At 32.1% G+C, this 13,901-nt stretch overlaps 1 protein-coding gene across 18 annotated transcripts in view; it reads right to left on the minus strand.

Annotated features, from left to right (window-relative positions):
- SYNE1 (spectrin repeat containing nuclear envelope protein 1) overlaps nt 1-13,901 on the minus strand; it is a 307,251-nt gene that overhangs the window by 191,931 nt on the left and 101,419 nt on the right. For all 18 annotated transcript variants that reach the window (XM_084515528.1, XM_084515529.1, XM_084515530.1 and 15 more), the window contains 9 exons: nt 13,596-13,704; nt 12,182-12,346; nt 10,431-10,598; nt 9,376-9,552; nt 8,091-8,231; nt 6,865-7,025; nt 4,375-4,525; nt 803-1,030; nt 122-220 (listed from right to left, as the gene is read on the minus strand). In XM_084515528.1, coding sequence (XP_084371654.1) covers nt 122-220; nt 803-1,030; nt 4,375-4,525; nt 6,865-7,025; nt 8,091-8,231; nt 9,376-9,552; nt 10,431-10,598; nt 12,182-12,346; nt 13,596-13,704 — 1,399 coding nt within the window. The remainder of the gene's footprint in view (nt 1-121; nt 221-802; nt 1,031-4,374; nt 4,526-6,864; nt 7,026-8,090; nt 8,232-9,375; nt 9,553-10,430; nt 10,599-12,181; nt 12,347-13,595; nt 13,705-13,901) is intronic.

Below are 13,901 nucleotides of genomic sequence, written 5' to 3' on the forward strand. Positions count from 1 at the left end.
ATCCCAGGCTGTGTGGCATCAGGCAGATGCAGGTCCAGAATTTACTAGGGTTTCTGTGAGGAGCTCACTGTGTCTCCATTTCCCTGGACTCAGTGGCAGGATTCACTGACCATATGCTTACCATGCAATCCTGCAGGGCTCCATACGTTTCCAGTGATGAACTGCATAATGTGAGAGGCTCAGCTAACTTAGTTTCAAATTCAGACACTGACTGTTGCACCTATGAAGAAAAGGAAGCAAATAGTAATAATGATAAAACAGCCTAAAATTATCAAGAAATATACATGATGCTTCATGAAACATACATGATGCTTCAAATGACATTTTATAAATATTTAGTGACAAGAGAATATTATATCAAATTTATTTATTTATTTATTGTAGTTCTGGATGTTTTTTTAGTTAAATGTTGCTAACTGTGCTCTGCTACTTGGAACTAATAATATCCAAATTATTCCCTTATGATGTATCATATTCACATACTAACAATCTTAGGTTGGAATTATGTAGTTTATACAAATAAACTAGACACTAGATACATGTTACCATTCTCCATCCAGAAGAATCACTTAGGTTTTCTAAGAGACAGTATAAATTTTTGAGTATGTATAATTTAATGTCTTCCTGAACTTGCGTTTTAAATCACTCAAAGCAAAAATTTACCTATGGAAGTCTTGCAATTGCCTTACAAAGCTATTCATACATTCTAGTGCATTCTCTTATAATATGGTATTTTATATTTAATTTTGGAAAAATTGAATAATTCAATAAATTGCTGCAAATAGCCCAGTAGATTGTCTACCTGTTTCAGACATTCTTCATATTTCTGCTGTGCTGATACATTCCCTGTGATTGTTCCTTCCAATCTCTGTGCATGATCTCTTAGCTCTTCCCAATACCTTTTGATATGAGTCAGTTTGGCTTTAATATGGGCACATTCTCCACAGGTAACAAACTGGGAAAATGACTCAGCTTCCTCTTCTAGTTTTGAGATTCCAGATATTTTACCATCTATTTCGTTATTAATAACCTAAAATGTAAAGTAATAGTAAATAAAGTAGCACAACAGGTTTTTAATGATCAGAATAACATTTTATACTTCCTTTTTGTGAAGGAATATTCTTACCAATATTCTTACCAATATTCTTAATTTAAAATGTGAGAGGAGAGCTCATTGACTTCGTGAAATAACTGGTTATGAAACTCTTTAACATGTCCTGTATTTCTCCCTTTTTTCTTTTGATTAGCAATAGAAAAGGTTTAAAATTCAGCCTGACACAAAAACAGTGTCCATGAAGAAGAATTAGAATTTGCTGAGGTGCATATTATCATCAGTAGGCAAGATGGTTCATAATTTACCATCTCGAATCTTGCAAATTAATATGCAATTCTCTTGAGGATTCAAAATATTTGTAAGAAGAAATAAGTAAATGTGCAATTGAAAACAATATTGTTAAGAAATCAAACCCTATGATCTGATTACTTGCTTTTAATAAATTTTCAAGCACTAACAAAATAAAACATACTACGATTCGAGAACCAATAGAGGTTGTTTTCCTATTCTAATTTAAATTTCTATTGTGTAGTAAAGTATAAATGAAATTAGATGTTGTGGTAAGATGAGTGCACTCCCCAAGCAGAGGATTAAATAAAGAACCACATTACAGTATAAATTTCATTTACCGTGAAACAATGGTGATAACAGTCTTTGGCACTTTTCAGCTGTCTCCTAAATCCATTACTAAATGCATGAAGATTAAGTAACACTGGCTTTATATTTCACTAAGTACATGACAACAGCTTCCTCTGTTTTTTCCTCACTTTTATTGCAAATTAGAGGTAAACCTGAAACCTATAACATGCAAGACATAAACTTGTGGTATTATATATTTGGTGGTTATTTATTCAAAAAACATTTGTGAACTTGGAAATACATTTTCTTTTCAGGACAGAATTCTTTTAAATTCCGCAGATGTAGCATGTCCTTGGAGTTCATTTCAAAAGGAGCGAAAAACATGCACTGGGGAGGGAATTGAGAGAGCCTAAAGAGCCCATTGGAATTGAAAGTGGCAATAAGATTCTTAGATATAACATTGTTAAGATATGTACGTACATAACATCAACCTAAAACTTTCCTGAATATGCACTCTCAAAGGTATTAAAATTGTCCACCTTCTGGTATAATTGTGATAAAAATATGATGCCTTACTTATATATTTCATAAGTATCTTTCTGCAACATTCAGAGTCTAGAATTAGCAGGCTGACGGTACAGGAAAAAAAAAAAAGAAAAAAAAAAGTGATACAGGAAGCATTTATAGAGTCTATGCAATATATGCTGAATTAATTCAGATTATAAAATACCTTTTTTTTTTTTTTTTTTTTTTTTTTTTTTTTTATGAGAATATGACGCAGAGGAAAAATACTAGAATTACATCCCTGAAGCTGAAATCATCTAACAATCCAGTAGATATAAATTAGGCAGCACTTGTTTACTCCCACACTATTCAGTTAAATTCACTCAGTTACATAAAAGAAGGTGGATAATTGAAGCCTTCAAACTCGCATTGAGCCTGCCACCTATGGCATCTTCTTGTGATAGCTGTCATTTTGTCCACCAGGAATTTCAGAAAAATGCGTAGGTGAAAATCTGGCTCTGATGACATCATTGGGGTTTTGCAATCAATGTCACAGAAAGCAAAAAATTACCACTATTATGCCTGATAATTATGTTCAGCTGACACCAGTTTTTTAATCACTTCAGCCAAAGATGTCAGGGAACCCACTATATTCTCTTCATCTGCAGTAGTCCTTACTAAAATTCTGTACCTGAAATTATGAACTAAGTATGTTGATTAGCACTGTGACATAAACTAAACTAACAGGAAACCTGCAACAAACACATAGCAATTTATTCAAAATCAAGCACAGAACAATGCTACTGAAGGAGACCTGTAGCTATGTCCACATATCTGAGGTTGTATGACTCATTTCACAGTTTACACAGCTGCTTTGTTTACCTGAGTTACAATTATATGCTCTAGGCTTTATCTGAAGGGTGTTCTCTGCTTTGTGTCCATTTACTGTTTTATAAACATTTATAAAAAAAATATCTGCTGGCCATTTTCTTTCTGGCATGATGTTTAAATGAAGAAAAAATGTGTTGGAATTTTCAGAAATTTGCAATGTATTGCAAAAATTACTGTTTATCTGCATAAATAGCAAGGAAAACCCTTTCTGGGGCATTGGCTTAAATGTACTAATAGAGCTTAAAGAGGCTCAATTTAGACATACAAGAACTGTCTTTACTCTGTAATGCAACATTAATATAATTTTCTGTCTTAAATATTGGAATCTTATCTATTAATTATTGACAGGTATGGATAGATGACAATGCATGCCAGTGGAATAAATGCATGTATTTGAAAGGAAGATGTTTTTGAGTTGATGCAGCAATAAAGCAAAAAAATCAAGCATTGTTTTATTCTTCAGTGAAGAAATCAAGGTATTTATTTTGTTTGGTCCACATGAACTAGTGACTTAGTGTCAATCTGGTCCTTAACTGTAAGCAGCTGCACAACTTTGCACTTTCTGAAGGATAGGTAGTTAGCACATTTAGAAAATTTCAGTATAAAAACATGTTGAAAAAAAAAAAAAAAGGCTGCCCCCTTAGAAACATGTAACTTCAAAAACTTCAGAGAAGGCACATTTTCATTTTTGGATGGATTTCAAGGCAGACCTTTAGAAATGGAAATGCTTGGGGACAGTGTGTACCTTAGCAACAAGAAACTAAAAGACTATGTCTACCGGAATGTACACAGAATATAGGACAGTGTAAATATAATAGCAATAAATGCAGATTTACAAGCTACTAAAGTCAATAGTTCCTTTATTATTCTACAAGAAAAGATAAAACATAAATCATGTTATAACTTTTGCTTGCAAGATTGAAATCAAGATCTATACCTAGTAGAAGTTATATATTTAAAAATATGTATATATATATATAGAGAGAGAGACCTTTTATATATGTAGCTATTTTCTACATCAATGGAAATTGCTCAGGAAAAATAAGGAAAAGAGTATAAATTAAATGATTATTATTTTTATTATATATTTTTTAATCATACACATAAAGGCTGCATATGTGTACACTAAGCACTAACAGAGAAGTCAGAATAATTTTTCTTTAGCTTATGTGAAACCTTACTCCTTTGCATGTTCATGTACCAAGTGTCATCACTATTTCAGGTTAGTTAGGAAGCGTGTAAAAATTCTGTTCTCCGTTTTGGCCTCTATCAAAAAAAAAAAAAAAAAAAAAAAAAAAAGGACATAGAATGTGATTTTAATGCTAAACATAATAAGAACTAATCACCTTGATTTGGCTGATTTGTTTGTCCAAAGGAGACGATGTTGTTTCCAAAATTTCCAGTTCTTTTTCTTTTTCAGCTATCCAGATGGACAGAGCTTCAAAATTATTGCCAAAAAGATCCCACTTGTTTTTCACCATTTCCATGCTTTTAAGACTAAAATTAACCAAATTAATTAGAGAGAATAAAAAGTTTAATATATTAAAACTCCCTGTATTCTTGCTAGAATAAAAATGTAACTAATTCAATCTAAAGGAAGGGCATTTTAAAAACTCTTGATTTTAGAAGACTAAGATGTGAACCTAAATTCAAACTTGCCTCTCTCTTAGACTGCGCACATGATGTCAAACCATTATGTTAGCCATAGTGGGGACACCTGTGTTTTCCGAGGCAATAATTTCATATTGAGACAAAGAATCAAAAGATATGACAACTACCTCAAAGTTAATATATTTATATGTTTTGAACCATCCATTATAAATATGTCAAAGAGAGAGAGACATTCACATATATCTTGGAGAGCAAAAAAAACAAAACACACACCTTTTTTTTCCTCACAAGTTAGAAGTCTAAGACCCTTATAAGACCTAACAGCATTAACTTGCAGTGTAGAAATTTTTTTACTGTAAAACCAATCTAAAGATACCAGTACTAATGTGGGTCCTACACACAGCTTGTAAAATACGCACTTTCCATTTCACTGAAAATATGAAAATTTCCTTAGAAAAGTTTGAATATTACAAAACTCCAAAATATATGTTCCTTTTAAATATAGCCTTCAAAATAATAAAAAAAATCAAAAAACTTTTTTTTTTTAAAGTTTTGATTTTTTTTTCCCCTCAGTAATGCTAGAGGAAGCTAAGAAAAGATGGCACTGAAAAAAAGTAAAAATGGCCTTTTTATTTTTTCTTATTTATTTTCAAAATAAAAAATTCCCCTTCCTATTCACTGGCATAATATATGTATGTAGGATACCTTCAAATTACTGGGCCAACGTTTTTATTAATGTGAGTTACAACATATCTTTTACACATTGATTATGTGTTCTGCAGATTGACTATAGAGAGCTGTATATATTCATGGGTTTTGCAGAAGGGATTTATTTCTTTATTATCTGTCATATCACAGTATCACAGACATTCTGTATAATTCATACATTCAACTAAACCTGTTCCATACCAAAAGGGATCAAAAAGGGATATCAGCAATGGTTTCCATTTAAAACTAGATTACATGTTATTAAAAAAAGTGAATATTAATTCTTGGAAGGATGAATTTCCTATATCAAAATTAAGTAAAATCATACAAGCTTTTTCAGTAACATCGAAAAAAAAAAAAAAAAACAACAAAAAAAAACAACTTCATAAAGTATTCAGGAAGATACGGTAGAATATTTGATTTCAAATCACTCTAATACACTTGCATAAAATGGTATCCAAAAAATAAAAAATAAAAAAAATAGACCAACAATAATCAGAAAGTTGCATCTGCTGCACAGCCTTGTTATGTTCCATTTTATAGCTCTTCTCTGTTCTTAAAGGTGTTCTTCTGCATCAGGGAGAAAAGGGTACCAACTAAGTTCGTACCAACATGCTGACATGACAATGGTCAATAGAGGAAAAAACAAAAACAAAAAACACAAAACAGTAATGCTGACGTTGTCTTTTGTTCATATTCAGATGGAATACATGGTATTCCACCACATGGTGTCTTCTTAAACTTGTGTAATAAATTAATCTACATAGTAAATCCACTAAGACATCTTTTGTGAGTCTGCTCTTAAATATGGAAAAAAAATACAAATTTCATACACGCATACAAGTGCATGTGTATATAGAAAAATGTCAAAAGCTGAAGCACTCTTGAAGAGTAACACTGAGCTGAGTAACTTCTGATTACTTAGGAGAAGGGATGAGACTTTCACAAATACTGAAACCTACAAATATTTACAGCATTTAACAACATTTTCTTGTAGTTTGAATGTCATACTTTTAAATATAATTTGGCAAATGATGCCTTCTCATTTGTGATGGCAGAAGCAGCTTTTGATATTGCCCATGAAAAAAATAATCTGGGCATTCATCTAAGATAAAGGCACTTGACATTTCTATAGAGAAAATGGAAAAGTGAAAATTGAGGCAAATATGGTACTGTTCTCATATTTGCACAGAGATTTTTCTTTCTAAAAGATCATAGAACCTCAAGAATGAGATTAATTATCCCTTCTTCACAAGACTGGGGCTTAAAGGTAAGAACCGTGACAGGTTAAATGTAACTACAATGATTTTATAAATTATGTATTATCAAACAAAGATTAAATTTATTTGTACATATTAACTTTTTGACATATTTGGTACTATAATCTGGTAGTTATGTCATGGCAAGCTGAAAATGACAGAGCTGATGAGATGACACAAAATGTTGGGCAAGGGATTCTAGAGATCTGATTGAATCTTATAGTGGAGAATAAATATTAGGATTTATTAAGAACATACTCTTCTTCAAGAGTAACTTCTACTTTTTTCACTTGTTCTTGGATAGATTTTGCCTGCTGTTGAAGGGACTGCTTGTTCTTTGAACCAAGATGTATCTCAGAAGAATTCTTCACCAAATTCTCAGCTTGTACAGTCATGGCTTCAGCATGTTTAGAAAGTTCCTGTAAGAATGAAAGACATATTAATACAATTACGTACAGTTTTATATATTCAAAAAATATTTTCGTCCTCAATGTTTGTTCTTGGAAAAAAGTATTGTGTAGGGTTATGTGTGTCCCATATGTATATTCTGAATGTGTAAATGCACAGAAAAAAACACCTACCAATTTATTTTCATGTTGCATTTAATAAATATTCATTTTAACAAACTCTATCCAATGAAATTTGGAAAGGAAAACTATGTATGTTCAAAAGGTATTAACTCAACTAATGGAAATTTATTTTATAGCTCTTCATTTTTTTGTTGTTGTTGATTGTTTTAAATAATTTTTTGAATATTATATGCTTTCAGTAACCATATATTGCATAATATTGCACTACCCTTTAAAGAGATGACTTTGTAGTATCTTGTAGCTTGTAATTTCACTTGGTTTAATAGCTATTTTCTTCCATACGTAGTAAATGTGCTACAGAACAATGGATTCAGAGAAAAGCAGGGTAGATATAATGCGATATCAGGTTCACCACAGGGTAAAAATGTCATGAAAAGCACAGCACTATGGAAAGTTGATCACTTATATTACTTCTATATTAGTAAATAAAATGGGCTGGGATAATTTTATTTTATTAAGGGCAAGTGGCATGTTATGGCTTATAGGTTCCATACAGTGGAATTCTCTTTTGTCTCCTCAGGGCTAGAAGAGTGTTAGTTGCCACAAGCCACACACATGACTTTGCCAGGGAATACACTATCAATGATGACGTGCCAGAGCTTGATACTGTTTAGCTTACCAGTATAGACAATTACCAAGCATAAAATGGGAAGTCTTTAAAATAATTTTACCATTTTATCATTTTATACATTCAGATGCAGATTTTGAGTAATTCTTCATTATGTTTTTAAGAGAGAATATTTTACCTCTGAAGTTTATGTAGTCTCTAAACTGTATACACAGCATTAACAATATCAGCATTAACAATAAAATATTGTATGCAATATGCTCAGAACATGTTAACAAAAAAAGGCAGAAAGATATCTCAGTTCCTGTATCTCATACAGTGAATACCTTTGTCTGATCCAGTTCTGAAGAGAGGCTCTCTAAGCTGCTAAAATTTAAGATACGTTCAAGTGCAGAGCTTGCTTGATTAAGGTATTTTACAACTGTTTCTTTGTCCCTTTCAAACTGCTCCCATTTATTTATTGTGACCTACAAAAAGAAAACAATAACAAAAAGGAAAAAACAAACAAACAAAAAAACACACAAAGACAAAAAGGACAAAGAGAAAAAAAAGAATTAGAAGAATTTCAGTTCAAATTACAGAAAAATTAAAAAAAAAAAAATCTAACATAATTTCTCCTGAAATGTCACCTACTCTACAGATGAAACTGTTTTGAAACCCAAAAAAAGAGTTTTTCTTTGCATTTTCACACTGCTTCACTGATTTTACACACCGTTCAATATGTAAGGTGACAGAAATATTTAAAACTTATATTTGAATGCCCTTTAAGTCTGAAGTGATGACTGCAGATGCTTACGCTTATGGTGTTAGGAAGTCAGTAATATCTAAAAGGATTTTATGAAATAAAACCTTTCCTTGGACATAAATATCTTTTTAGTTTTGATTGTATTAAATTTTGACCAATATTTTATTGACTAGCATTTTATTACCAGTCACAAGGATTATGACAAATTAATTATGACAAAATAATTAACAAATATTTTCTCAATTCTGAAGTAAAGCAAAGCAAAATTAAGGTTTCATATATAGGATTCTTTAGAAAAAAAAATAGTTTTGATAATAAATTGTTATTTTAAGAAGTTATATGGGCTCTGTTTCACATATTATTTTTCAGTCAGTGATTAGTTATACAGCCGAAAGTATTCCACTTGATTTTTCTGTGATTTTTTATTTCCTTCTCCAGATTTATGATGACAACTTGTATTCCACACAGTAGTTGTGAGGCTTATATTTGCACAACATTGGTATTTTTACTCTATCAATCTGCCTTAGTACTCTCAAATAAAGGTCCTCGTCATCTTTAATAACTGGGGGTGATAATTAACCCATCCAAAAAATAAATTCATAGATGTCTACTTAAACTTGTGACTGAAAAGTTGGGACTTTTAAACATTTCCAAACAAAATGCTAGTTCTTTATTTAGAAGTATCTAGAATATTCAAGAAGTTTTGATGCAGACACTGATCATGAAAACCTCAAGGATCAAGATTTAAAGGTGAGAATGAAAGTTCTGACTTATTATATAAAATATATTTTCTTATTAATAAAAAAATAATAATGGAGAAGAATAAAGCATATGTTTTTTTTTTATTTCTACTTGCAATGACCCACCTGCAATTGCTCTTCACGTTTCTCCATAGTCTGCTGCATGTTCTCCAGTGTTCCTTCCAACTTTAGTAAATCCTCCTGCATTGTGCTTGGCAGTCCACCTTCAATCTGCAACTGTTTAGCTTGGAAAATCTGCTGTTGCACATCTTGTCTCTTTGCACGGAGTCTCCTAGTCCTTTGCTAGAAGGATTCATCCAACAGGAATGATCAGACTTTTTAGTTCATTTGGGAAATTGGCACACTGAAACCACTTTCTGTGGTTTGCAATGGGTGTGCACTGAAATTAATAAACAGAGAAATAAACTGTGCAAGTATTACTTGAGTCACATATACTCATACAGTATATGACATGAATTCCAAAAGGTGTATGCACCTCCTGTGTCATAGAAATGGACGAGGGAGAGAGACAATATATGGCTATTCATCCAAAGAAATGTTTTAGAAAGAAGAAATAGCAACAGTTGAGCAACTGCAGCAGTACCCAAAAGTGTGTGCATTCCTCATGAGTGCCTTGAAGTATCTGCTTCTGTTCTGTATCCTTTGAAGAACATGTTGGAGCCTTAGACTGATTAAAGCAATATATCAGCTTGCTTTATAACACTATCAGAAACTCCTAAGACTATAGCCCCTTTCCTAACGTGCCTGACCCATTAGCAACCTTGCTATGCAAGTTTTGCCCAGTCAAATCTACTCTGTTCTTTGTTGAAGTATTTTTTCAACATAACAGGCTTTATACAAAAAGGGATAGAGTAGTGTGAGAACTCAGGGAGAATATAATTGTTCCTACTACCTATCCTATGATGAGTAAGGATTGCAGAATATTGAAAGAACAATATGAACCTTAACACATACAACAGCTTTAAAACACCAAAGATTTCAGATAAAATAGAGGCAAGAAATCATGTGCCTGGTTATGACTCTTGCAAGCTTTGATAGAGAGAGCTACATGTATGCTGCTGGAGCTATGGAGCTATGGCTACATAGTTCAGCAATTACATACCTCCTGCCTTAAAGAAAAAAAAAATCAAATATGGACATATATGGAGAAATTGCCCTACCTGATGATGAAACAGTAGTTGCTGAGCTTGTAACAAACTTTCAGTATCCAGGACCTTTTCAGCCTCTGCTTGGGCTTCTTTAGAGTTGTTGATTAACTCTTCGATTGCGCTTTTAACTTCTTCTTTGTACTGAACACAGTCTCCAAGAGTGCCTAATGTCTTTTCAATCTACAGTTAATGATAACTTTATGTATTTCATGTTAAAAGACAAATTTATGTTGTAAGGACATGTATATAAGTGGACTACTTTTTGTAAAAAAATGAATTGTTTTACAAAAGACTTCCAATATTGTCTTTAAAAATTGTAAAGACTGAATTGTCTAAATTTTTATATCTCTAGAATTCTTAGTGTACACCTTTACCTTTACATTGGTGAGTGATTGTAGCCTTAAAATATGACTGTAGAGAGCTTTGTCTTGTTTAGACATACCATACTATACTATATTGACATAAGGTGGATAGCTGTCTAAATAGAGAGATAGTGCTAGGCACTGAAATAGGCTCCTCAGGGCAGTGGTCATGACACCAATCCTCCTGGAGTCCAAGCAGAGTTTGAACAACACTCTTAGACATACAGCTTAATTTTATGTATCCCTGTGTAGAACCAGGGGTTGGACTCTATGGTCATTGTTGACCATTTCCAACTTGGGATATTTTGTTCTGTTACATTTTTAGATTCAAAACAAGTTTAGATTCTAGTTCTTAATTTCTTGTAGTAGCTTCATGAACTTGTGTTCCAAAAAGCAAAAGTACTTTAATATATATACATTTATATATATATATATCTAAAAATAATAAGATATCTTATTTATTTATTGACATCACTTGGAAATCATAACATTGATTCTCCCCAACTTTCCAAACATACTTTTCTGATGATGGAAATTCAGAAAATTTTTATTAAATACATGGAACTTTTACATATTTCGAACACTTATGAGGTCTCCACAAGGACTGACATTAACAGTGAAATCCGAAACCTTTCTCTATACTGAACTATTTTTCAAATTGATTTTTTTTTTTTCTTACTGTGAAAACTGTAAAGTGGTAAGATCACTAAGATCCCACAAACCTCAAGAATTCAGTGAATTCTGAGAAGTTTTACTTCTTATTGACTAGAAACTTCCCATGATTTCAGCAGTTCCAGTATCTCATTACCATTCAGACCTCAGATATTTGTGGCCTTTTTCTGCAAATTCAGTGCATGCTTGAAATCTAATTGATTTGAAACCACCTCACAGTATTTCCTTTATTATTTCAGTATAAATGATACACAAATTAAGATTAAAAACAAGTTGTATATCCAACTGTTGATAGGTTTTCCCAATGTTAATTAAGAACTGATTTTAGAAAACTATTTTTTGCCTCTAAAAATACTGACATTTTGATTCTATCAATATTTTATTTTCTAGGACACATTCCAGTTCTGACCAAAAAATAAAAAGGATCTATTATAAAACTATTATAATACTGTTAGTATCTTTTGTCTGCTTGTCTCACAGCTTTGCTACCCAGACCATACAAATGTTTTTTGTTTATTTTTTTCATTGCTGAATGCTTCCAGTGTAATTAACATATATATACATATATACATATATATATATATATATACACACACATATATATATGTTATATGTGTATATATATATATGTATATATATGTTATATATCAGGAAACTTGTGAAGCCATGATCGATGTCATTTCACATGACACTGTAAATGGAGATTTTTTTGTGTTCCTCAATCTGTACCTCAGCCAGCAAATCCAGGAGTCCCTTGAAGTCACTGGAAAGTTTACACAGCTCATCCTCTGTTTTCTTGGCCTCCATATCAGTACATATTGATGTCAGAACAGCAAGTCTAGATTTCAGCCAGCTGTGATTTTCTCCTTGCTTGTTAATATGCTGCCTGATTTCCTGTGGAAGAATCAAAACATATTTTCTTCAAGTAAGTAAAATATATTAATGAGTTGCATTCATGGCATCAGTTCAAAGATTAGTGGTATAAACATACTATTTTTGTTCTTATCTTGAAACACTAAAAACGTAAAATTTTTCTGCTCACATACTCTATCTATTTTGTTCCAATCAGTGGCTAGTGTCTTGCATTTGCTCCATAGATTTTACAGAACTGTGTTCTATAAAATAGCAGTAGAATTATTTTTCCTCACAAACTAGCATTTTTACCTATAGAAAAAGGATAGATAGTTAATATGTATACATTTTTCATATATTGACCAAATTTCTTAGTTACGATTTAAATCTTAAATTTCTCAAACATAAACATCGTATGATATAAGGTTCTACATATTTCTTCTTCCATTTTAATATATATTTTTTCAATCTTTCCATCCAGTAGTTATTTTATATCTTTATATCAACGCTGGTAGCAGGTAAAGCTGTCAGCAGGTAAACTACATGAATAAATTAGACTCTTTGGAGCAGAAACACCCATTTAGCTAACCATCTTTCTGTTTTATCAAGCAATTTATTTTATTATAAATAAAAATAATTTTATTTCTCTACACAGTTGGCCTTTACAAACTGTTCATGACTTTCACACAAAGTTTTATGTTATGTGATATTCCTATTTTGGCTTCTAACGTGTGGAGAAAAAAAAAAAAAAAAAAAAAAGTTAAGGTAGTTTGAAGGACTAGAAGCACTGAATCTTAAACCGTTCTACTATTTCTCTTACCATTCACCAATGCAAAAGTGAATGGTAGACTATCTCTGCCTCCCCTATTATACTACTGTAGAAGAGAAGTCTTATTATAGAAGTTTTCCCTAAATGTTCTGTAAATGTAGGGCAATAACTTGATCCTTCAAAAACACCCAGTCCAGAAATTTTGGCTTTTCTTTGCACTGCACTCTTAACTGTACATGCAGCAGAATGAGGGGTAAGTATTTAGTGTACTTGCTTCTATATTTTGAATGGTCTGAATATACTAGTAAAGGGACCTGCCATTCTCTGAATTTCTAGAATTAAGGACTTACACCATGATTTGCTGCACATGGAATTTTGTCCTGGGAATATTTTTAAGAATTCTAAAAATCAGCAGAACTTTATCCGTGGTTTCCACACTAAAACAATTGCAATGCTTCAGAGTACAGTTTTATTCAGAGACCCAGTATCAATGAGTGTAGTTTAGTTAGAATATAAGCTCACCCCCACAGATGATTTAAACTGCTCATATTTGGCAGTATCACTGACACTTTCCTTTATCTTCTTTAGTTCTCTTTCTGTTGATGAAATCCAATTTGCCAATTCAGAAAATCTGAAATAAAACATCACATAATGCATTCAGCTCTGGGGTCCCCAATATAAGAAGGACATGGGCCTATTAGAATGAGTCCAGAGGAGGGCCATGAGCATGATCAACAGGCTGGAGCACCTCTCCTATGAAAACAGATTGAGGGAGTTGGTGTTATTCAGCTTGGAGAAGGCTCCGGGAAGACCTTATATCAGCCTTCC

Source organism: Aythya ferina (genome assembly GCF_964211825.1).
Source record: "Aythya ferina genome assembly, chromosome: 3".
Lineage (NCBI taxonomy): Eukaryota > Metazoa > Chordata > Aves > Anseriformes > Anatidae > Aythya > Aythya ferina.